Below are 25069 nucleotides of genomic sequence, written 5' to 3'. Positions count from 1 at the left end.
CAGCTTTTGAGAATTAGGTTTAATGGGCAGTAGTAAACGTGTTGGGAAGTATTTTTCTACACTTTGGGAAGCAGATACCTGATGAGAAACAAACAAACAATAAACAAACACCGCTACAAAGCTATAAAGATAGGTGCGGAATTGAAATAATATGCAATTCTCCTGGTCTGTTGTACAATGGATTAGCATCTTTGCTTGTGCAAAATGTTTATCTGTGTATTAAAATCTGCGTCATAACATCATAGATTTTTTTCCTATGGTGTACTATGAGGTACATTTTGTTAACACTAAACTAAACTAAACTAAAATAAAAATAAAAATAAAATAAAATAAAAGTGAGCTGACTCTGTCCCTGCAGTCTCCCTGTCTACAGGTGGCGGTAGTACGCTCTTTTGAAACACGAGAGGAAGAATGTAGGGTCCCTCTGAAGGAACCAACAACGAGGGCAAGGGGTCTTTTCCTACAAAGGACGCACGATAAACAGGCTAACACTAAGTACGGGAAATAGGAAAAATGGAGTACGCAGACCACGAGTACACCAGCAGCACTTGCGATATGCATACGCCCGTGGATTCCACATATAAAAGTAAGGACAAACGACAGAAAGTGATTAAATAAGCTAACTATAGCTTGAAGCTAGCTTGCACACGTCGGAAGTGATAAGTACAAGTTATGCTGCCTTCATCGGACACTGAAAAGGGTGTGAATTCAAGAACTCCGACTAGTAGAAGAACCAGAGTAAAGATGATCTTTAACTACCACTTTGGTACTTTATATTTCTGTTTCTCTTCATTCATTGAGTCAGAAGGCTGAAATATTATTGATTTGATTTTTGTGTCCTTTCGATTTTTTTTCTCTTTCTGTTAAGTGGGTTACATGTCTGTTGACAGGTTTTGCTTGTAGAAAAACATTAACGCAATCCTGGTAGCAGCCATGTTTTCTTTTTCCAGCGAACGTTTAAAATGACGTAGAGGCTTACCTTTTCCGGTGTACCGTGAATGCAGCATTGGTAAAAAAAAATTCAACCAGTCTGTTTAATAATAATTTAAATAATAGGTGTATTTAATTAATAAATAGTGACATAGTGTTATACATTTTCACACACTCTCATATATTCATTTGTAACGTCCATCATTTTTCTCTCTGTCTTTTTCAGTGAGCAAAAAAGAAATCGAAGACTTTGTAAAGCTGAGGGTTTCAAATACCTACCTCTTCTCTGGAAAGAGAAATACTTCTATGTGGGCATGGAGGTATGCCAATAATTTAAAGTTCCCAGACACTGAAAAATGCCAACTATATAGATTTCGGAACCAGAAATACTTATTATTGTTACCTTTGTCTTTGCCCCATCTTACTACTACTACCAGTGATAATGGTTCATCGTTGCTTTTGATGTTGTTAACAATTGTTTTAATCACAAGACCTGGCGTATTATGTTTTTAGGACCATTTTGAAACATATGGGCTTACACCGTAAGATGACCCATCATCAAGCGTCTAAAAAATGGGAAAACCTGAAGAAGAGATACAAGGTATACTTTTCTTTTCACTTGGACAAATAAAGCTTTTTGACAAAGCTTTCCCTTTACTTCCTGCCCTCTTTCTGTCTCCTCAGGAGCTAAAGCATCCCCCAGAAGGGGTGGAAGTGTTTCCTGATGTATGGCCTTTTTTCTCCTTGATGGACGATGCAATGGCGGGTCGGCTGGAGGGCAGCGCCCCCATTCTCAAGGCCTTCCCCCACAACAAAGACAATGGGGAGTTCTTGATCAAACCCAAAAAGAAGAAGTTAGCCGCAATGGTGAAGTCTTCTATTGTGGCTGCTCCAACTGAGATTGAAATTTCACTTAATGGGATTGAGGATGGGGAGGTGGTGGTGGCACAGGAGGAACCTCAGGATATAGACTGCATCTTACAAGAGGTGGAGGACGAGAGGAGGACGACGTGCAGTGAACAACACGTGACGGAAAGGGAGAAAGAGGTGATGGAACGGGAGCGTCTGGTGCTGCAGAGGGAGAGAGCAGTGCTGGACAGGGAGATCGCAGTTTTGGATCGAGACCGAGCCGTGCTGGAGAGAGAGAGGGCGGCGCTGGACAGAGAAAAGGCAGTAATGGAGAGGGAGAGGGGGATGGTGGAGAGGGACAGGGATGCCTTGCGCAGGGACCGGCTGGCTCTGGAGCGAGAGAAAGCTAGACTGATGAGCCTTTCCGAAGAAAAAGAAGGGTCTGAGGAAGAGGTTACAGAAGAAAGCAGCAGCAACAGCAGCAATGTGAAAGACTCAGACGATATGGACAGGAAACAGAGGCTAATTCATTTGTTTGAGAAGCTTATTGACAATTTTTGAGAAAATCTCAGCTCTAAAATCCTTGCATACACCAGCTTTATCTGCAAAAATTCCCCCTTTTTTGTTGTTTTTTTGTTGGCACATTTCTGAGCAGTTCCCAGTTCTCATTTGCCCTCATTAAACTAAAGATCCACATTAATAATTCACCTACTAGTTATCAATAAAAACGTTGAGCCACTCCTAGTTTGGAGAGGTCTTCAAAATGACTTTATTCACTTGTGGTTATTCCATACAGAGCACACAATAGCAACCTGTTAGCATTTTTCTTTACCCCATCCACAATCAAAATCAACAGCTTCCCGTCCCCATATTAAACAATAGTGTTTTGTTGACTGACTCTACACATCAGAGTCGTTGGTATCGGCTATTGTGCATGGTTAAAACATCACTTTTTTGTAGTGTAATATACTGAAAATTGCAGTTCACTTAAAAAAAAAACACCCTTTTCATGATCAGAATATATATTTTTTTATATTACAGTACAGACTTTACAACCACTGAGTGTGTTTAAAATGCACATTTTATTGCATTAGATACTCAATTGACTTTTTATCAAGCTCCAGCTTTGATAACTATATTCTAGCATACATTGCCGAAAGTTATTACATTTATTATTAATAACATTATATTTTTTTACAAAACAAATACATTTAAAGACTGTTGTCATTTTTCTGCCAATTGTGAAAACAAACACATACATGACATTTGAGGGCTTTTAATAGATTTGTTTTTCTGTAAATACTGCCTGTTGTTCACTTTTAATAAAGTTGTGGGACAGTTTGGCTTTTGACAACGTTCTTGTGTGAATGTCTGTGTGTGTGGATATGGATATGAGTATCCATATCTTTTGGTGTGTACGCGTGCTGTTGTGTGCCCTGGGATAAATATCCGAACAACGGGATGAAGATGGAGTAGAGCAGTGAATATGTGCTTGGTCAGCAGAATTACACTCACTAATTTCTGTGTTTTCAGGCTGATAATTAATCTAAATGGTGTTATATCCAGCAGCATGTATGACAGTTTATTGGTAAGGCACTGTTGTAAATGAGATTTTGGATTGACGAGTGAATGAATCGTATGTGGGCTGTTAATATGTACAAATATGTGTGCATGTGTTTGTATTTGTGTGGTTAAATGAGATCCCCGATGGGTATACGGGGCAGGCAGATGTATGCCTGTGGGGTTCTGCTGAGGTTGATGGGGTTGCCGTCCAGGCGGATGTCCTCCAGTGCTCTTCTGATGTAGCTGAAATCTTGGAGGTTGCAGAATGTGTCCTCGTGCATCATTTGAATATTGTTACGCTGAAACAGAGGGAAGAACATAACTAAGATAAAGTCTCTATGCATATTAAAGCTAACAATTATAATAAAGATAATAGAAATAGAACTAAAAATAGAAATAACAGGATAATCTTAGAGTACATTTTGGTGGTTTAAGTACTAGTTTAGTATGAGTGTTAACTTTCTAAAGATGTGATTTGTTGTCATTGAGCTACACTGCCAAAATGTGCCAAAATGCCATGCAGATTAAAAAGCTTTATTGTATAGCTGCTAACAATAATAATAAAAAATTTTAAATCTACTTTTAATATCTTCTAATACTAACAACAGAATCTAGATAACAGACATGATAAAAGAGACCACACCCTCTGTCAGTTCTCTGGTTTTATATATATCAGGACATAAGAAAAAAAAGGGATCAGGTCCTAAAATTAGATAAATATTACTTGAAATAAACAAAAAGAGCATGAACAAAGTCAAAATGCAGAAGCAGCGTGTTAAAACTGCTGAATTAGATAAGAAGAAGAGGATGGATGGATGGATGGATGGATGGATGGATTTTTCGGTTTGGCCAGAAGATATACCTGTAGGTGCAGAGACCGCAGGCTGTCTGGTAGAGGCACTGGGATATAATCAATGTGGTTGTCTGTTAGGTACAGGTACAGCAGGCCAGTCATATCCTGTTTAATGTAAGGAAAGATAATCATTAATGGCAAAGAACCTTAGATATTACCTTTGTGAAAGACATTTTAAGGCACTAATGACAATACTAGATTTCAAACACTGGCTTAACATTAGAATTTTGCTAATTTAGTTGTACTCTTATCCTGCTACCTTCCTTTTATTCAGTTTCCATCCAAAAACACAGTTTCCTGCATTCAGCTGAGATAATACATGCGTGGCTGACAAACTATTGCTGCTTCCAAATGACTAAGAAAATGTTATTTTCATTTCTTGTCGTCAGCAAATACACACAGTTTTACTTGATATGTGTGAGTCCAACTGTAAGTAAAAGAGGTGTACGTACTTTGAATGCCTCTCTATGAATACCCTTTGAGCCAATGTTATTGTGGCTGGCATCAATCAGGGTCATAGTCTCTGGGAAAGATGGCAGCTGGGAGATGTGATTTTCTCGAATCACCACCTCCTCCAGTTCAGGCAGACCCATAAAAGCTCTGTCCTCAATGGATGTTATCTCGTTGTGGGTCAGGTCAATCCTCTTCAGTTTGTCTGAAGGAAGGTGGGAAAACACATCAGAGGAAACTCTTGTTTCATTGTCACTCCAACATCAAAATTAAGCTTGCATTTAAGTTTGCATTTGGTTCTGAACTAATACCAATGTATTTTTATTCAAAATGGAAACATACTCATGGAGGCAAAGTCAGACTTGTTGATCTTTTTGATTCTGTTGTAGCGAGCATAGAAGTGAGTGGTGTCTTTGGGGAGAGGGGGCACACTATCCAGATTCAAGTCATCGCAGTAGACTGAACCACCAAGGCACGTGCACAGCAAGCAAATGGGCATATCTGGAATACATGGACAAGAAGAATGGAAAACAGGAGAAGGAAGACATGCCATAGTAGCTTGTTAAAAATTCCCGAATCCTCCAGAGACAACTGTTGTAATCCACAGGTCAAAGTTAATAAAAATCAGGGCCAAGCACACCAGAACTTTCCAAGTCCAAAGGGGATATAGGTTTTATATCACGTTCCGATCTGTTCTATACTGACCTCGTCTGTCAACCACAGGCTCTTCAGGCTTGTCTGGCTCATCAGGCTCACTGGGCTCTGGCAGCTCAGAGCTCACTGACCCTTCTACAGTGCCAGCACCCTCTTGAGGGCTTTGTGTTGTAGGTGGAAGCCGCCTCTCCTCTTGTTAGAGACAAGATTAGGTGTTAAAAATAAAGGTTAGATCACAGACATGGGACAAGACATCTGGCAAACAGTACCCCACGGTTTGCCGCAGTGTTTTAGCAGTGTTAAGCAAGAGTTAATGACATTTAAATGACAAATGAAATAGGACTCTGATGTTAATAACATGAAATATGATTTGCAGAGTGGTCGCAAACAGTGTGGCTGTTAGTGAAGAACAAACAAGTTCAGATGGCTTTTATGGTGGGATACTAAGTTACAAATGAAAGAGTGTTCAGGGAAAGCCGCAGGAAGTGAATTTTCCCATTCTGCACAACTGTGCCCATTTTCTGCCAGATTGTCTCCTTTAACCTTGCATAGTTTATGGAAACCTTGAACATCTTTTATTAAAGTAAACTTTTATATCCTTCTTGTTTCTGTTCTGCTTTGGGGTTCTGAGCCCTGGTAATTATCCCTTTCCTAAAAACAATGCTGATAATGTGAGAAATAGCCTTTAGTACCTACACTGCCTGTCTTCCCCAAGTCTAGATTTGGTACTGACCTTCAAAAGTGGTGGGGAGCAGAGTTACAGGGACCTCAGGTTCTCCAGATGCAGAGACACTAGAAATCCCAGAGAGTCCGGAGTCTTCTTCAGAGACTCCATCATCTCCCGAAACCTCTGGGATTCCTGAGAACTCCCCAGAAGTACCTAGTGTTTCCTGGGCAATAATGTCTGGAGTGATTGGCAGCTCCTCCTCTTGTTAGAGCCAATGTTTGGTGTTAGGAGTAGTGACGTTGGGAGGTGAAAGGTAAGATGGACAATGAATCAACCCATTAACCAATCAATCACGCTTGAGAGATAAAATGTTAGAAAGAAAGTGATTATGAGTAAAACAAATCCAGTAGCACAAATAATTAAGAACAACATTTAACTACATTAAAAAGCAAAGCAGTTAAATGGAATTTAGGACAATCAACATAAATCCCCCAAAGAATGACAGGTTAGGTACTAATATGGTGTAACGATACTAACCTCCAGATATAAATGTTATCCTTTGGTCCCCAGATTCAAAGTCCCCAGAAACCCCAGATATTCCAGAAGCCCCTGAGCTCAAAAGATCTCCGGATACCTCAAAGCCAGACTGGTCTCCTGACCCTCCAGAACCCAAATGGAGTTCAGTGGAAATCCCAGAACCTCCAGAGGCAAAATCGGCCGAGGTTCCAGAAATAGCAGATCCCATAAAATCTCCGGATCCCAAGAGATCCCCAGATATCAAGAGACTGTCAGATATCAATGACTGGCTGGATTCTCCTGAGATGTGGAGCTCCTTTGAGGTTCCGGAGATCAGCACAATGTCTCCAGAGCCTCCAGAGCCTCCAGAGTCTCCAGAGGTGCTAGAGACCAGAATCTCTCCTGAGCCTCCAGACCCTAAAGCTCCGGAAGCCCCAAAAGCCCCAGAGGCCCCAGAAGTTCCAGAAGCTCCAAAGGCCCCAGAGGCCCCAGAAGCTCCAGAAGCCCCGGACTCTACAGAGATCCAGAAATCCTGAATGATACGAGGTCTATCAGTGGGTGTCAGACGAAGCTCCACCTCTTGTTAGAGACAAGATTAGGTATTAATGAACAGATAGATGAGATTAACACAGTTCACAATGATGATGATTAGATGCAACAGTAGATGGGCACATTTAACCACTGACTGCAAGTTAAATGGATGACATGCACATGGAACTGATTATCACAGGTAGACGATGAAGTTGATGTGTTTCGAGGAAAGATTAGTGCCTTCTTTCTAACTTAAGCAATGCTGCTTTCACACATTCAACGACCCAATGCTGGACAAGGCCCTTTCTCTTTCATATTTACTGAACTTACTCATGAAGTAGTTATATGATAAAGACTTTTTCTCCCTTTTTCAGACCTTTCTGTGTGTCTGGGCCCATGAGAACCCCAGATCCTCCCGAACCCTGAGGGACTAGCTGGGGTTTTAGAGGCAACTCTTCTTCTTCCTTCGGCTGCTCCACTTCGTTCTGTGTTTCCAGTGAGCCCTCATATTCAGGTGGGGGCAGTGTTCCAATCTCTATCTGAGGGAAAGACAACAGCAGTGAGTTAAAAATAAATGAGAACTGCATTTTAAAATAAACATGATAAAAGATGAAATAAAGCATTAGAAAAGTTACTTTTTTATGGCTCTATGTGACAGACTTTAATGTTAACAAAAACTTACATGGGGACAAAACTGTACAGTGCTGTTGGACAATTTTTTTTTAGGTTTTGCCTCTGTACATCAGCTGTTGGAGTTTAAATCAAACAATCAATATGTGACAACTTTAATTCAGGGGGTTTAACAGAAAATTTACATTAACTGTGCAGGAATTTTACTGTCACCTTTTGCATAGTTATATAATTAGCAGAACATACATCATTTTAAATTTAAAAATTGTTTTGAATGCTTGGATGAAAATCATCTGCAGTTTCCTCCCTTGAGATGCTCTGCAGGCCCCTTTTCATCCACTTTTAGTTGCTGCTTGTTTGTGGGGTTTTCTACACTCAGTTTTGTATTTAATAACTGAAACGCATACCGTGTTCGGTTGAAATAAGATGACTGACTGAAAAATTGAAAAAAATCCCATTTCTTTGCCTCGAGAAACTCTTGGTTTGAATTATGCTTTGAGGCTTCGTCTATTTTGAAGCATTGTCTAACCAGTTTTGAGGGATTTGTCTGAATATGAGCAATGAGTATGGGCCTTTACATCTCACAATTCATCCTGCTACTTCTATTAGCAGCCACATCATCAATACAAACTAGTGGCCTATGGCATAAGATTGCCTCTGCCATGTTTGAAACATAATGTGGTAATATTTGGATCACGAGCTGTTTTTCTCTTTCTTGATAATGTTTATTTTTCTGCTTCATTTGTCACATGTCAGTTCATTTTCTTTTTTTCTGAAGCCTATCTATGAAAACTATGCATAAAAACCAGCTGTAATTCATAAAATGTAAATGACAATTTTTCCTAAAACCTACTGAAATGAAGCTGAAAGTCTGGACTGCAATCACATATTAAAATCCACTGTGGCCGTGTACAGAGGCAAAACTACAACTGTCGTGGACAAATCATGGACCTAACTGTACTTGGCGTTTTAGCATTCAAAATATGCCTAAGCACTGGCTATGTGTAAACCCTGCTCTGTTTACTATCTCAGCACTCATATTTTCCCCAGTTACTTTCACATTTAGCACTCCTGTGATAAGCTCAGAGTCAGTGCACAGGCACATGATAATTGCTGTCTGTTTGCCTGTTTATTAACAAGACTGCGTAAAGACAGCAGAGCCGAATTCTGTGAAAGAGGAGAGGTTGAGCAGACAAAAAATGATCCAAAGATTTAAGAAAACACACCAACAAAGATCTCCATAAACAGGAAAGTATTTTTTGATTCATAACCTTAAATTATAACCACTAGATGGCAGCAAATTGCGCTGAAGAAACTATCCACTGCAGAGAGTGCACTATTTGTTGAGCTCGGATTCATAAAAAAACTAAAAAACATCCAGTGCTGTCCACTGTGTCAAACGTCAAATAATTTTTCCTAAGACTTTATAGAGATTTAGCCAAGAACTCTGTTTTATATCTGCTAGTAAGTGACCAGTAAAGCAGCGATACTACATCACAGTAAATATTACAGTAATTTTTTCTATAGTAAAAAGGCACTGCATATTTTACATAATCCAACACACTGGGCAACTTAAAGACTGTAACAGGAACATGCAGGGACAACTCTGAAAATGTCACAAGTTTCACAATACCAAATTACAATGTAAACCAAGACTTAGCACCTTTTTTGTTCAAACAGGCAATTTTAATTGGGGAAATTCTAAACATGAGACAGCTCTGTCAAACCAAGAAAGCTTTATGTACAGCTGTGCTTTTTGGTTCCTTCATTAAAGGCTTCGGGTAAATCCATTTGCTATTTTAATTATATTTACAGTCTTTGCAGTTGCTCTTCTGACAGCTCAAGAAACCTGCAGTTCTCTCCTTCTCCAGATGAGGGCAGTGAACTCCCACACACTTCACACAGGTAGTACCTGACACTGTATAACGCCCCTCAAGGCTGAGTCTATCCTCCAAAAAGGGAATGGTCCTTGTGGAACCAAGACTCACATGGTAGCTGCACAGATCCATTTCTCAGCCTTTTTATCTAGTTTTAACCAGACTAATCAGATATCTGTAAGCTAAGAGGCATCAAAGGAAATGTATGTCAAGTGAATGCAGTGAAATTAATGAGAACAATTAACTACCTGAAATGTAATTGAGGAAAAAAGGCTTGTACCAATGAAAAGCTATTCATTAATATATTTTGCATTTTAAAGCTTGCCTGAGAAAAAGCTGAGGATACAACAATGAGGTAGGCCTTTAAAATGTCTCGCACTGAGATATGTAACTGCAGCCCCCCACACCCCCTTTTCCCCAAATATACATATACACCCGAGGGGAAAGAGGGGGCAACAAAAAACACTGAAAAAAAGTTTCTGAAATCCTGGATTTTGGGGAATACGGGATGTGAAAGGAGAAATGTGGAGCGTTAAGCCAAAACCAAAATGTATAAAATTACTGACCAAGCCAAAATTAAGGGTATTGTTATATTAGTATATGTGCGTATATTCATAGGCAGGTAAAAGATGTTTAAGAGTCAGATGAAATCTTTCCAAACAAATTTCACCAATGTCCTCCAGCTTATCGACACAAAACAAGTGAGCAGTTTGGAAAAGTATTGAAAACTCCATAGACACCAGCCGTAGGCTCTTAGTGATATGGGGTGCAGCATGTATCATGCTAAATATTTAGTCCTTTGAAAAGCCACATTTAAACTCACTTAAACTCTTGCTGAGTGAAAAAGATAGCACACCGTCTACATGCAGTATTTCTATTAAAGGAGCACAGTCACATCCTGGGAACTTGGATTATTGTCCAAAGCTTAGATAATACTCCATCTTAGTTACACTTTTTGAATCAATAATATTTCATATAGTTACTTCTATACTGCAGGTTGGTAAAATTGTGCTACTTTTGGACAGAGCTATGCTATCTATCACTCCTCCGATTCTCGTCTTTGTCCTGACAAGCTGCTGGGAGCACCACATAGACTGTATATTAAAGATGGACATGGGGTCTGAAACATGGAGAGAACACAGGTTGTGCAAGGCAGTGCATTCAAAAATTCAATTAAACCTGCTTTGTTTCTAATGGCCAGCACGGGTCAAACCTCTGGCTGCCAAAAGAGGTCTGATTGTTTAGACGTCAATGAGAAAATGTTGCTCACTATAGTGTCAATTTTGTTTCCATATTCCAGGATGTTCTATGGTTTTAAAAAATATATGACAATAGCCAAAAAAGCTTAAATCGGTTAAGCTTCACTTACATACACCTTCACATACATTAGCCTGGCATTGTTCTTCTTACCTTACCTCCTACATGAAAGCAATAAATCATATTTTCTCTACACTCTGAACAATTATGTGTCATTTACCATTGTTAAAAACTCACATCCAACCTCTGGATGGTAACAAAAAACAAAACAAATAAATAGAAGCTTTAATTAAGTTAACCATCCGGCTCCTAAGATGTTATAAAACTCAAGAGAAAATAGATAAGAGGCAGACTGAAGATCATGGCGAAACTAATGTGCCTGCATGAATCCAAAGTTGGTGATTAAAGCATGTCCAGAGTATTTGAATGCAGCAGACTGAACAAGATTGGCTTGGATAACAAAGTAGATGAGCCTTTACTTCTCTCAAAAGAGACAAGCCCCGAGGAGAAAGGAGAGAAATACCAAACGAGAGCTGGCCGTGGAAAGTAAAGACTCAGCATTCCAGAGGCATGGAGCTCATCATCGCTCCATTTCTCCCATGAGATCTGATGTTTGTGTGAAAAATACAAAAACCTCTCCTAAATCTTCACTCTTCTTAGAAGAGCGCTCTCTCAGATGATCTGCCCTCTCAACAAAACTAAATGAGAGACCCTTAAAAACTGCAATTATGAGTCAAAGCGTTATGTTTATTCAGCGTGGACAGGATGAATAAAGATTCTAGTTACTCTAAATGCACTTTGTACTGCTTCTCCTCTTCCTACCCGCGCAGACTTCCACAAAACCTCTTGAAACTTGCTGTGTAATTTCCGATTTTATTAAACGCAGACATTATCAAAGCCATTCTCTTACAACACATGAAAACATTCTCACACCCAGCAGCTCCATATGTAACTCTCAGCTGTGAAACTACACATAAAATACTCCAGTGAAGTTGATTAAGGCTAAAAAGCTTGGGTGGCACTAGTTTCTGTGGAGGTGGATGACAAAAAACAGCTTTTCATAAGCTGGATTGTGGAGCAGACCTTAGATAAGAGCAGTTTTGTAAGTGCAGTTCACATCAGGTTTGACTTAAGTCGCTGGCTCAGAGGGAGCCAGCTGAAAATCTGATGTCATTTTGACACTGCCTTGGACTAATTTCCTTGTCACAAAGAACAATAAATTGACATGAATTTTGGCTATAGCTTTCAATCCCACTGTGTCTGCAAGGCTTGCCACATCACTCTCAGCTTGAGCTGTGATGTGAGATTTGAAGGGCACTTCTTGAATTCACTTCTTTCCTTTGTAGCCTTTACCGATCTCCATTCATCTTTAAAAGCTGCTCTCCCACATAGAAACTTCAAGTAACGAGAAAACACCAAGGGGTTTTCTCATTACTGAAGGTCATGTAGTCACTGCTTTCAGTAAAGATTCCAGCTGTCTAGCTTCCAGAGGACTGACATGCACCTGCGAAATTTGTATGAAGATCTTTTGGAAGCAGATAAAGCTTCAGCTGTGTTTGCCCTTTCCCTCTACCTGTTACTTACATGTATCTGCTTGAAAAGGCAAACCTAAAATAAGGTTGAAATCAGCTTATACACAATAAGCAAATCAGTCAACAGTTCAAAGTGCATCAGCTGCAGTTGGACATCAGTAATATGTAAGTAAAACTGGTGGCTATAATGTCTAAAATTATTTTGGACACATAAATCTGCAAAACATTTAGCTTCCCAGTGGCTCCTGGGCAGCAGCTGGTTCCCTCTGTGCTCAGTGAACCTGGTGACCTCAAATCAAATTGTCCCAGCAGCCTTTTTAATTTAAAACATCAGCTGTCTGTCATGTTGACGTGATAAAATATGATTCATATTTTCTGTCTATCTTCTCAAGTTTTTTCAGTAATCAATCAGCATAAAATTTGTTGCACAATCTTTACACACAGACTAGAGGACATGTGTCTTCTAAGTGTTTTTGCGTATCGGCTATAAATTCAACAGACCACATGCTGCTAAATGAAATAAATTGCATGTCTGTGAAAATACCTTTAGTTAAAATAGTTATAGCGGTTGCTATAGAGTGAAAAGTTTAAGGTGACCTATTTATTTTTATGATTAAAGGCAAAAGAGTCTGGAAGGAGTTTAAAAGCCCGAAACATAGATTTTCTCTTGCATAAACTCAAAAAAGAAATTGCGTTTCTTACCTGAGGCTCACCAATCGTCAGGACATCCTCGTAGTCGCTCTCCAAATTGAAATTGTCATCATAGTTAGTGCTACTGTATGTGTCTAAGTGTGCTTGCCGGGAAAATCTGGGGCTGGCCACCGCCGCTTTGAGGACGAAGAGTCCGAACAGAAGCCGCACAAGCATCCTCATAGTCCACCTTGACGAGGGCAGAGAGTCGTAAAGTCAGTGAGGAATGTGTGATTAAAAGATTTTACAGATGTATGTGAAGTATAGCACATTACAGGGAAATTAAACATTCACAAGGTGACTTTATTTATTTAATTGTTTATTGTCACTTGCAAAATGTAAAAAATGACATGAAAAAAGACGTGTACAGCAAATTTTAAGAGGTTCCCTTAAATAAAACCCTTTTAAATTGGTTCATTTTTACAGTACAAAGACATGTGTTGTGAGTAATGTGGACATGGTATGTAGTAAAATATAGTTTCATATGCTCTCGGTGCACAGCAGAGCATGCCTTTGAACCTGACTCCATTACCAGTTCATGATACTGGAAGAATAACCAGTCTACAGTGCTGCACACCAAAGCTTGACTTTGGGTTCCATCTGTAAGGTCAATGAATTCATTATCATGGTGCAGACAGCTCAGGGGATCAAAATATGAGGGCCTCCTGCTTTGCTTTAGCCAGAGGCTTTCTTTTCCATGGAGCAACCATCTTGGCTTAAATCAGTACTCGTCTGTGGTATGTCAAAGGTCAAAAGTCAGAGTTGATCTGATAATGAACCAGGAGAGGTTTTTGTTTAGTCTCATTAAGGCTAAAGAATTTTAGAAATTCACTTTCAGCCTGTGGTATTTATGGCTGAAGGAAAGATTTTGGGGATATTTGATCATATAATGGGACGCTTTCAAAGTGGAGAATCAAAATTAGTATGTGTAATTTTTATCATTAGCCCTGGCCTAGATACGATAGCTGCTGTTCATAATCTTCTGCACAGGTCTACTTAGTTCACCAAGGTTGGTCAGTTCTTACGTATTATTCTAAAGTGGGACGCACTAATAAGATTATTAAGATATGTTAATTGGTGCTTAATTAGCTGGCACCACAGACAGTGGGCTTACGACTTTAATCGTTTGTCAGTATGCTAGTGTGTGAATGTTCGAAACACACTAACAGCAGGTGTAGTCACACTGGAACTGATATATTTTTACAGATTAAAGAGAGTCCTGTAGGCCAGGACAGAGAAATGGAGCGCAAGGGAAGAGAAGAAGAAGAGTTTGACGAAGAGAGTAGACAAGATGTTGGCCCTCAGGGTTAGATGGAGAGAGCGAGGAAAGGACTGAGTAGAAGAGAGCAGCAAGAGAGCAACAAGAGTGTGAGAGAGAGAGAGAGAGAAAGAGAGAGAGGGACAGGTTTCTAAGCTGACTCGACCCCTCACCCTTCACAGAGGGCCTTTATGAGGGCCGGTCGCTGCCTGTCTCAGCACTCAAACTCCAAATTCCACCGAGGTTTGTGGACAGGATGGCAGCGAGTTACAGCTGCAAGGAAAAGCTTCATTCAGCAGCAACGGCACTCAAACACACACACACACACACACACACATACACACACGCATACACACAGAGATTCACGTTCATGCACACACTTGGAAAGACGCAATCCTCTCACAGATGCACACTCTGTTTTAACACACCTATCTTTCAGTGAGAGAAAACTGAGAAACCTCTGCTGCTACTATTTTGGGATGAGGACAGATATAAAACCAAAAAAACAGCTTCCTAGGTTATTTAAGTCATGAATCTAACCTTGTCAGTATGAGAGGGACAGAGTTAATATGCAAATCAGTCTCTTCGTTGTCCCTCCAACATCAACTTAGTGCACTCTGCTGAGATAACTTGATCTGACTGGTTATCATTGCTATTTAAACAGACCGCCCGTCATGGAGCTACGCAATCCAGCACAGCTAGACTGAACGAACTATACTGAAGACAGAGGTGTGCTTTTACGCAGGCCATCACAGTGTACAGTGTGTGGAAACTGTATGTATGTAAGACTGGAGCCTCCAGACTACTTCTCTGTTATTCTTGGCTTTGCATTGGGCATTCCTGATATTCAGTGATTCTGCCTTTTCCCCTCAAAACCCACAAGCAAATAAGTGATGCCCACTTGGCTGTTGGTGCAAAACAATCTGGGTTATTTGGACTGCAAGAAGGTTTAATTTGTATTGAAAAAATCCTCTATCAAAGCAGGTGACTAGGCAGTGAGAAAAGTATGGCATGCACTTGTATGTACTTATACTTTGAGGGAGAATATTTGCAGAAAGTTTTCAATTATTTAAGATTCTCAGCAAAGTGGAAGACGTTTTCTGCAAAAGTTGAGCGAAAGATGTTATGAAAAGGTGCTATTTATACACTTTTTCATGAACACCTGCTGTTATTTCACAGACTAAGGTCATTTTTCACAAATACATACACTACAGGAATACGTAACGACATTTGAAGAAACAACGAAAAATCAAAACCCTTAAATTTGATACTGTGAAACACCTGTCTAACACAACTGGAAAACATGTAAAACATTACGGACCCCCCAAAAATCACTTAGAAAGGCAAAGTATAAGAATGGCACCTGCATATCTTCAAAAGTAAACCCAGGAGAGAAATTAAAGCCTCTACCACACCATCTTATTTGTGTTGTAGCTCCTTTTAAAAAGCCTGAATAGGAGTGTTTTTGGAAGGGTTAGCTGAGCAACTCTTCCTGCCTAATCCTCTGTACCAAAGAGCCATTCAACCAGCAAGATGAAGATAGCACCAAAAACTCTTACCTCTGTCTCCTGCTTTCCCGAATGGTCCCGTCAGCCGTGATGGAGATGCTGAGGGCTCCGGGACTTGGCCAATGGTGAGAGGTCGCACAGGGTGCCTTGAAGAGGGAGGGTGCGTGTGTGAAGTGTGTGAAAGGTGTGTGTGTGTGAATTTGACAAGTGTGTAGACGTGTGTGTATGTATAGGTCTGTGCGCTCTGGCAGACCTGAGTGCCCTGCCGCTTATGTGTGAAGGTAGGCACTGAGACTGATTGGACCAGAGCAGATTGCTTTTGGTCACTCAGAGTGCACCCACCCCACACTGTACAACCACATGCACAACCCTCTCAAACATTACACACACACTATACACACACACACAAACACGCACGCATCAGACACAAAGAAACAGAGTAAAGGCCTACCACTGGCAAAATATCCGGTTATCCCTTTTAAGAATATGGATTATTTTTCTAAGAAGTTGGCTCAGTCAGATTGAAATATTTCCCTGTGTTTTCCTCAGGTGAAACTCTGGCATGTGTTGCTTTCATGTATGAGGGGGATCCACGGGGACCTTATACACAATGGGACCTCTGTAAGAAGCCCCTGTTAGCATAGTGCTGAGAGGAAGTCCCTGATTTAAGGAAGGCCTCTGTCCTCCTTTTGGGTTGAAGCAAATTTCTCTTTGCACCATCAGCTGCTCAGTGGTCTGCTTTAACTACAAGCCTGATTTTAGTTGTAGGAGAACTATTGATGTCTTAACTGATGGAAAATATTCTGATCAGGGTTCAGACCCCAAAGGCAAGTGATTCCTGATGTGGATTTAAGGGGATTCTACAGACATGCAAACACAGAGAGCAAGTTAGCATTATTTGGCCATGGTTTTGTCTGAACCTGTCCACTTCTCCCTCAGGAGGTAGCTCTAGACCTTATGATGAATGACAGGCAAACCTCTAACCTGCCATATATGCTGGGATTTATATCTACAGCTTTTGTTCTGCCAAGCACTCTTTAGAGGAAAGAACACAATGAACTTTTACCCAAAATATCATACCTGAGACAATGATTTATGACACAGGGAGCATGGGACAGTACCTTAAAAAGTGTTGAAGTTGGTCTCCTGTCAGAACATTTATGTCAGTGGTCAAAGGAGTTTGCAAAGAAAAGCGTCTGGACTTCTTTGAGTTGCTTGAAGACGTTTCACCTCTCATCCGAGAAGCTTCTTCAGTTCTAAGGTCAAATGGCCGAGAGTCCCAGATTTAAACCCAGTGGGAGTTTCCCCCCAAGGAGGGACAAAGGACCCCCTGGTGATCCTCTAATCACATGCGCCAAGGTGTGAAAGCGGGTGTGGGACCTAATCAGCCAGGGTTTCGGGTGAGCTCATTGTGAAACCTGGCCCCACCTTGTCATGTGAATTCCTGAGGTCAGATGGCCCAGGATGTGAGTGGGCAATTTTAGCTGCTAGCCATAATTCATACGTGTTCTTTTAAAAATGCTATTAGCTAGCTGTTTTAGTCACATTTACAAGCAACTGACAATTTTTAAATATTACTTTATTCAAATTAGATGAGTCATTCTTTCCATATATATCTTAGCTATTGCAACAGTGTTTGAAATATTGCTGAATTAGCTAACTGACTTGAGCTTATGCAGATGTCACTCCAAAGTAGAGCAAATTCTAGTTGCAAAGTAGAAAAAGCAAGAAAATAGCGATTCATGAATCATACATCACGTTCTTGAGTAGAACCTGGTCAATGCACTGCAATTTTAGCTTGTCTGGTGTGGCTGCCCCAACTTTCCGAGTTGTAACACTGACTTGGGGGGTGTCAGAATTTTCTGCTGTGGAACTCGCTACTTCCTGCCTCACTTCCACATAGCTTCCTGGTCCAAAAAACAAAGCCATTGTTGAAGTGATTTAAACCTGCATCCTTTCTGGAGGCTACCACATGGCTATACTTTTGATTGCAAAAAGGCTTCTCTTTCAGGTTATTAGCTATTAGCCAATAAGCAAAGTGGTCTCACGGTTATACTTGTCTCTTCAGCCACTTTTGGTTTCTTGCAATCAAGGTGGCGACAGCAGAAATGTTAAAGGATGCAAAACTGGACTTCAGATTATCTGGTATGTCCGTCTTTAATACTGTCACTGTTAGTATGCTAACATATTTAGGAGCCTACTCTTTACATAGCCCTATCTAGTCTGTGACCTACATGCTAATAAATTAAAATAAATACAAACTGCAAAATCTATAACTGTATTTTTGCAAATTGCACATCAGTATCTGACATTGGATGTGGCTCCTCTGAAGGTTATAAATACTAATCAAAGTTCCTAAACTGTTTGTTTAGCAAAGTATAATGATTCCTAAGGTTGGTTCTTTTATTATTTTTACTCATTGATCACAAGTCCCTTGAATTATTTTATGTTTTAATCACCACATACGCTACCCAAATAAAATATATTTGGCCTAAATGTGGCTCACATCTGTAATTTAATAATGCCACAGTCCTTGACTGATAGTGCTGACTATTGAGTCTCTTTCAACAACAAGTCCACCTTATATGGGTTACATATCAAATGTGTTGTGACATCTGGGTCATGTCTGGCCCACACAACATTTGCTAGTCCTGTGGTACAAATGTGTCTGTTATCTGGGTTGATAATACAATACATTTACTTTCTAATGAAAACCATTGCACGGATATATTATTATTACTGTTTCAGTGTTATAGTAATCCAAAGTGCTTGATCTATTATGTTAAACAGAACACCAGGATAGAAGGTTGTTCTTAGAAGTTTTATTTAAATTGAAGACAATTCAAATGACATCTTATCTCAAATTATTCAGAAAAAGAAGTGACCAAAATTAAAAAGTGTCTTGGTATTTTTTTTTATAAAAACAGTTCTCACATTGTTGTGTACAAAACATTAAGGACTGTTGGCCGGGAATATTCACAGGATTCCACTTTTATTCCCCCAGTATTAAATAAAAATAAATTACCTACAGTAAATATGAAAATTTCTAGAATAGAGTAATTTTCTGAAGAAAAGCAAGACCACACACCTATAAGAACACAAGACCAGTTATTTGGCTTCAAGCCCAAAGATATAAAGTAGTCATAGAAAAAAAAAATAAAAGTTGTATTTTGACTTTGCATTTAGAAGCTTTAGCTTCTGTTCAATATCGCATAATGACAATTAGTCGCCAAGCTTTTTACATGCCATAAATACATATTGTCCTCCTATTCATGTACAGTTATGCTAAACTGCAGTACATTTTGGTTCAGAAGTGTTCATGCAGCTGTTTACACCTGCATAAGGCACAGCTAGCGGTCAATAGCCGCAATTAAAGCTTCTAACCCATCAGTAGTGTCTTTTAGATCTTATTCAGACTTAACTAAAAAAGTTGTTTCCAAGTCACAACAATACAATAAGTTCATGCCAACTAATGTCAGATACTTTACAAACATGCAAATATGTATGGCTTCACAATTCTCATTTACCAAATCAACTTCAAGGTCAAGTCATCATTTGTGGAAAATAAGAATCGGCCTAAGAAACAATGTTCGTTTTTCTGTTTAGATGACAATAGACCTAAGGAGACGGAAACACGTGATGACATCTCGGGGAATTGGTGGTTGAATTTCATTGCCGTCCAGTCGGAGGTAGCGAAGTCGAGGAGCACTTTCATTAAGTGAATCACCCAGATCTTCGACAGACACGGGACAGACACCTGAGCCGCTTACAGCTGTAAATAAAAAAAAAGGGAGTTAATGTAATAAGAATGGATAGATTCCAAATAAAAAAATCTAACGAACTTTCCTTTAAGTAACTCCAGCTTAAATTAATTTCTGATTAATCAGAAAAAATACACTTAGGCTTACTTTTGATCTTATTGTGGTCAAGGTGAAGATGCTCAAGGCCTGAGGGAATGAGAGGAACATCAGTCAGCTGGTTGTGGGACAGCTGCAAGTCCAAAATGCTGGAGATGTTAAACACATTTTTGGGGACCCCACTGCTAGCAAGCTTGTTGTGGTTGAGCCTCAGAAATGCCACTTTGGGCAAACCTTTGAAGTAGCCAGGTGGGATCTTCTCAATGTTGTTGCCATCAAGGAAAAGCTGGGTGGTGGAAGGTGGTAGCCCAAGAGGCATGGTACTCAGCTGGTTCTTGGCTAGATTGATCTGTACCAGGTTGTTCAAACCCTTTAGGCTGACTTCGGTCACAGCGTCATCCATCAGCTTGTTCCCCTGGAGGTCCAGAAGAGTAAGTTTGTCCAGGCCGATGAAGACACCTGCAGGGATCTTGGAGATTCGATTGCGAGACAGACGTAAATGCTCCAGGCTGGCTGGCAATTGTGATGGCACTGAAGACAAGAGGTTATCGTCCATGTACAGGTGCACCAGGTGAGTCATTGCACCGAGGACACCTTCTTCCACGCCTTCACTAGTGATTTTATTGCGGTTAAGGTTAAGCCAACGCAGCTGGGTGGCATTCTGCAAGGCATCTGCTGACAGCACTTCGATCATATTGCTCTGTAGATAGAGGTACCATGTGTATGGAGGGATTTTAGGGATATTCTTCAAGTTTTTATTGTCACAGTAGACAGCACGAGGGAAGTTCGGTGGGCAGCGGCACTCTTTAGGGCAGGCTTGAATCTGGGCAATATATTCCTCGTAAGGCATGTCCTGGCTGACAGTTAGCCCAACCAGGCACCAGATGCTGAGAAGCTTCAGTAGAAGTTCCATTTTGGCGTTCAGCCTGTGTTAGAAATGTTTTAAAAAGAAGAGAGTATTACAGTCAGGAAGCCCCACAGACAAACGTTTTCCTTTTCCTTTAAAAAATGTTGAGCAGTTATTCCACACTGCCTTAAGTATGCAGTAACTTCTGACCCCCTTTACTAGCAACAGTCTTTGTAAGATGTTTGATGCAATATGTCCAATAACAGGTAGAATATATAAATCATGGCTATCATCAAATACATTTGAATTAGTGTAATAAGTGTTTGCAAATTCGAAATACATCCCAAATTAGTCCCCACCACCTACTCTATCATTAATTCATTTACGAAGGCAAGCAGCCAGCTGAGAAGTAGTCCACTCATCCGGGGGTTTACTTGCCTTCCAATTACATGCAAATCTCAAAACACCGGAAGCAAATCCAGGTCAACGTTAATTGCATTAGGCCAGTCTAGAAGCTCAGGTGCAAAGGTGTCAGTGCATGCCAGCTTCAGTCTGCACATCTGATGCAGTGATGCATGCAGATAAAAACGTATTCACCTAAACATGGCAAATGCAAATGGTGCTAACCCCTGACAGGGGTAAAGGAAGATTAAAGGTGTGATGTTGCAGAAAAGCAATAGATTGAAAGCTCTGCAAGTAAGAAGTGAAAAATAAACGAAAACAAGAACAAACAAAAATCCAAAGTCAGCTTTGCCATCTTCTATCCACTCATCTTCTAAGCCACAACTTGATTCCTCTCAGCTACCATCTGGTGCTTGTTTAAATTCTTGATGCACTCCATGTTTGTCTGGAACTCATTTCGGGTAGCTTTCCATAGATGGCCACACTTCAAAGACAAAGGCGGATAACCTCTGCTCAGAGATGTGCCCCTCATTTTTCACTGTAGAAAAGCCAAAGCTTTGTCAATTAGCTTTGGAGTAGAATACTTAGTGCATTGGCAGCAATGTAATTCATGCTTTTATAAAGTTTAAACCCAGTTACCAAAGCTGCAAGATTAACGAGTACCAACCACCAACCATATAATTCAGACAGTATAAATGTCTTTGCCTTGCAGTCCAGTCCATCTTACCTTTAGCCCGTAAAGTTTCCTTTTGTGGTGTCCTATCAAGTGTGGTCTCAAATGATGAGGATGGCTTTTACGTCCCTCTATTTGTACCACTGGCTTTTTCATTCAGGGTGTGCAAGCCTGTCACTCAGGATGACGTTAAAGCTTCTCTTGGCCAGTTAGAGTCTCCCAGGATCAATGGTCATAATCCTTAATAGATGTGTACTGTCCTAAGTCTTTTCAGTGCCTGAGCCATGGCACACTTAGAAGCGTTAATGCAAATATACCTGTTCTTAGTTTGCTGACTTCCACATGTAAAACCATTGGTGGTATAATTGATTTAACGCCACTTGAAAGTACCTAAGAGTCCTTAATCAACCTTTTGTGCTAATTTTATTCATCTGTTGTCCACTATGTGAATGCGATTAGTGGGATAAACAAAACGTACACACAAATACAGCTCAGTATATTTGTCATGTACAGATGATCATCTCCATATCAATGTTTAAAATAAGTATAGAAAGTCAACAGTTGTCAACCCTGTCTGCACAGATGGCAGAAAAAATGAATATGGGAGGGAATTGCTTGGGGATATAAAACTCAGTTTAACTTATTCTGAATAATTCAAGTAGTATAAGACTTCAGGGAAGTATAATGCTCTTTTATTAAGATAGAAATATCCATAATTTAATCAAAAATACTGGCAGGAGGAGAGCATTATCTAAAAAACCTGCAGGAATTGGACAATTCTTTGAAATTACCATAGAGAAGGAACAAAAGGTGATACTCATAGAAAATGCCACAATTCAGTTGAATTTTAAAACATGAGGATTTTCCTGAGCAAATTTGACATTATTAAGAGGGGAGGCACGTTGTTCGACGTTACTGCTAAAGCATCAAGCACAAAGCTGACGCACTCTGCTTAAGTACAAAACCTTGCCGGAAGACATGAGGGGTTATGGCAGGGAAGTCATACTTAAGCTGAGGAGATTCTACTGCAGGCTGGCCTTGCAAAATGTTTTGCTGAAGCTTGCTTACATCAGAATTGGTGACCTTTCAACATGCGAGTATAAGACTGTGCTCAATTCTGGCAGTGACGGCAGAGCCTTGAATACAACAGGATAATCCCAGCTCACTTGTGAGGATAGGAGCAACGCTCATCCATGATCAGCCATGCAAACCCATTAGAGCTCCTCCGGTGTTTGCCAATGTGCACCTGTGCTCAGTGATTATTCCTTAACACATGTTTGTGATCCTCTACGATCAGTTAAACATCCAGACATTGGTCCCAAGCACATTCGGAGGAATTATGCATAAAAGACAAGTTGCTATCTACTATAGTTGAAAGGGCATGTTAGCAGTGCCTTTACTGTCCTACTGGGTTAGCCAAAAGCAGCTCCTTTACTTGTGATAAAAGACATATAATGGCATGTTGAGCTGTCCAATTTGTCCAATTCAACACCATGCATTTCTGTCTGACTAATCTTTGCACACATTGCAGACATTGAAATTGATTTACATCCAACATAGTCTGTTAATGTTGTACTCTAAATATGCTTTTACTGTGCTACTTTACTATGACCAATGAGCAACATGGGGATAAAGTCAATTTGATTCAATAATTTTACACACAAATATGCTATTTTACAGGATCCCCCAAAGAGAGAGAAGCCAAACACATTAAGGTCTCAGAAATACTATCTGTATTAAAAGGTTAAGAGGCCGTCTAGTGTTATTTTTTTTAGTTTTTAATGAGTCATGTCTTCATAGATCTGCAAAGTGGAAACTGTATTTACTAAAAACAAATGTTGGGTAATATCTGCCTGACAGACTAAGGGGAAACATATGCAGGCGAATATGATAATGCTAATTTCCTGCCAGGGGCTTTGTGTCAGAGCCAGCTATGTTAATTACACAATGGCTTCTATTTGCAATGTATGAGTTTTGCATGATTGCTTCCATTTGTTGAAATCCTCTTCATGACTTTGAAATATTTGGAAGAGTTGGCATGACTTTTTGTGTCCACAAAGGAAAAAAAAAAAGTTTTTATGGGTAATTGTTACTTGAAAAAAGCAGGTTTGACAGTAAATGCGACTTTCAAGATGTTTATTTGGAAACTTGAAAAGAACCACTGTTGTTTCTTTGCGGTTCAGTCATTTCTAGGTGTGAGTGTGTTAGTAAAATGGCTTTAAATTGGTTAAAAAAGTGCCCAGCTCAATCATGATTATATGAAGAGATATTAAGTGCAGGTTTTTAAATAGAGGTTAGTAAAGTGAAGCCATATCAAAGATAAAGAGCAATCTCATCAGATATCTGCAAATTCTCTGAACTCCTTCCTCCACTTCTCTCAAACAGACTCATTGTAAATGAAAGCCAAAATCATCTTTACCTGCTTTTCATGCAGCCAGGTGAGTTTTGGATCTTGTGCTCCTCCAATGATTAGCTTTGATGATTGTCTGCAGTCTCAGTGGTCTGAAGCAAAAGCCCAGCCTAGCCCTGTTTCTTGTATTGTTATTGTTCTGATTCCCCCAAGGCTGCACCTTGGTCACCGGTGGAACCGAGAAGATGGAGCGTGTGTTGTTGGTGGGAGGACGATTGTGTGCGAGCTGGGATGTCCCTTCAGAAGTCTGTGTTGCCTACTTTTTGCCAGCCCAGCAGTTTTTTTTTTCTGCATCTTTTTGTCTTTCCCCCATTTTTTTTTCTTTTTTTATAGAACATGAAGTCATGCTTGAACGATTGACGGTTAAGCTGATGTCACCCTACCTTTAAATGGATGTTTTGCTCTTTACTCATAACTCTGGGGGATGGACACATGATTAGTTATGGCTCATTTCAGCTCAAATGCCTTGGGGTACATTTTCTAGGGTGTAAGGTGAGGTTAGAAGATACCTTACACCCAGCTTTTCACAGGAAAAGTCTTGTTTTTTGTTTCTCCTACATTGCTCATACAAGCACACACATTTTTTTCTGTATTATTATAGGATATTATAGGATGTTCATTATAAAGCACAGTGATGCAACTGTTGGCACTATCTAAAAAAATAACTTAATTACACTTAGCGATTCTACTCACCTAGATTGTACAAGAGAATAATTTACACTGTTTCACTGCAAAAACAACTCCAGAAGACAAAGATTTTCCTTTTGTCTCAAACCGCAATTAAAGTTAACGACTCGAAGTAGAAAGACATTGCAGGGAAAACTGTAATTTTAGTAAATGTGACATAATAGACATCAATTTATTGTTCTAATGCAAGCATTTGTACTTTTTCACTGTGATGTTGGCAAATATTTATCCAAACTAAGCATAAAGACTTCAATCAAACAAAAGGTGTGCACATTTCAACTCATTTTGTTTTTGCAGTTCTAGCTGGGCTTCTTTTTTTTGCAATACTGGGCTTTCCATGAAAAGGTCTGTTACTTTGTTATATTTATTCCTATTAAATGGCAAAAGGTGAAAAAAAAATTCAACAGTTTTAAGAGAACTATAGTGTG

General features: G+C 39.8%; 3 protein-coding genes across 5 annotated transcripts; 1 reads left to right on the top strand and 2 right to left on the bottom strand.

Moving 5' to 3' along the window:
- The first annotated feature begins 84 nt into the window (after positions 1–84).
- si:dkeyp-38g8.5 (uncharacterized protein LOC568385 homolog) lies at positions 85–3120 on the top strand. 2 transcript variants are annotated; one of them, XM_031757783.2, is made up of 4 exons: positions 85–586; positions 1157–1250; positions 1444–1531; positions 1615–3120. In XM_031757783.2, the coding sequence occupies exons 1-4, from the start codon at positions 514–516 to the stop codon at positions 2338–2340; spliced, it is 981 nt and encodes a 326-aa protein (XP_031613643.1). In that variant the 5' UTR covers positions 85–513; the 3' UTR covers positions 2341–3120. The 2 variants fall into 2 exon arrangements, with proteins under 2 accessions (XP_031613643.1, XP_039457339.1); XM_039601405.1 differs by lacking the exon at positions 85–586 and adding an exon at positions 624–766.
- On the bottom strand, positions 2531–15937 carry epyc (epiphycan). Its single transcript, XM_031757797.2, has 7 exons — positions 15817–15937; positions 13012–13189; positions 7390–7552; positions 4988–5146; positions 4648–4850; positions 4205–4300; positions 2531–3641 (listed from the first exon to the last, which is right to left on the bottom strand). The coding sequence occupies exons 2-7, from the start codon at positions 13180–13182 to the stop codon at positions 3471–3473; spliced, it is 963 nt and encodes a 320-aa protein (XP_031613657.2). The 5' UTR covers positions 13183–13189; positions 15817–15937; the 3' UTR covers positions 2531–3470.
- Positions 15938–18597: 2660 nt separating this feature from the next.
- kera (keratocan) lies at positions 18598–24211 on the bottom strand. 2 transcript variants are annotated; one of them, XM_039601475.1, is made up of 3 exons: positions 23964–24211; positions 19674–20548; positions 18598–19537 (listed from the first exon to the last, which is right to left on the bottom strand). In XM_039601475.1, exons 1-3 carry the CDS (start codon positions 23972–23974, stop codon positions 19368–19370), a joined length of 1056 nt encoding a protein of 351 aa, XP_039457409.1. In that variant the 5' UTR covers positions 23975–24211; the 3' UTR covers positions 18598–19367. The 2 variants fall into 2 exon arrangements, with proteins under 2 accessions (XP_039457409.1, XP_031615354.1); XM_031759494.2 differs by lacking the exon at positions 23964–24211 and adding an exon at positions 21599–21638.
- Positions 24212–25069: the final 858 nt, after the last annotated feature.

This window comes from Oreochromis aureus, linkage group 17 (assembly GCF_013358895.1).
Source record: "Oreochromis aureus strain Israel breed Guangdong linkage group 17, ZZ_aureus, whole genome shotgun sequence".
NCBI classification, from domain to species: Eukaryota; Metazoa; Chordata; class Actinopteri; order Cichliformes; family Cichlidae; genus Oreochromis; species Oreochromis aureus.
This window is presented reverse-complemented; position numbering and strand designations above follow the sequence as displayed.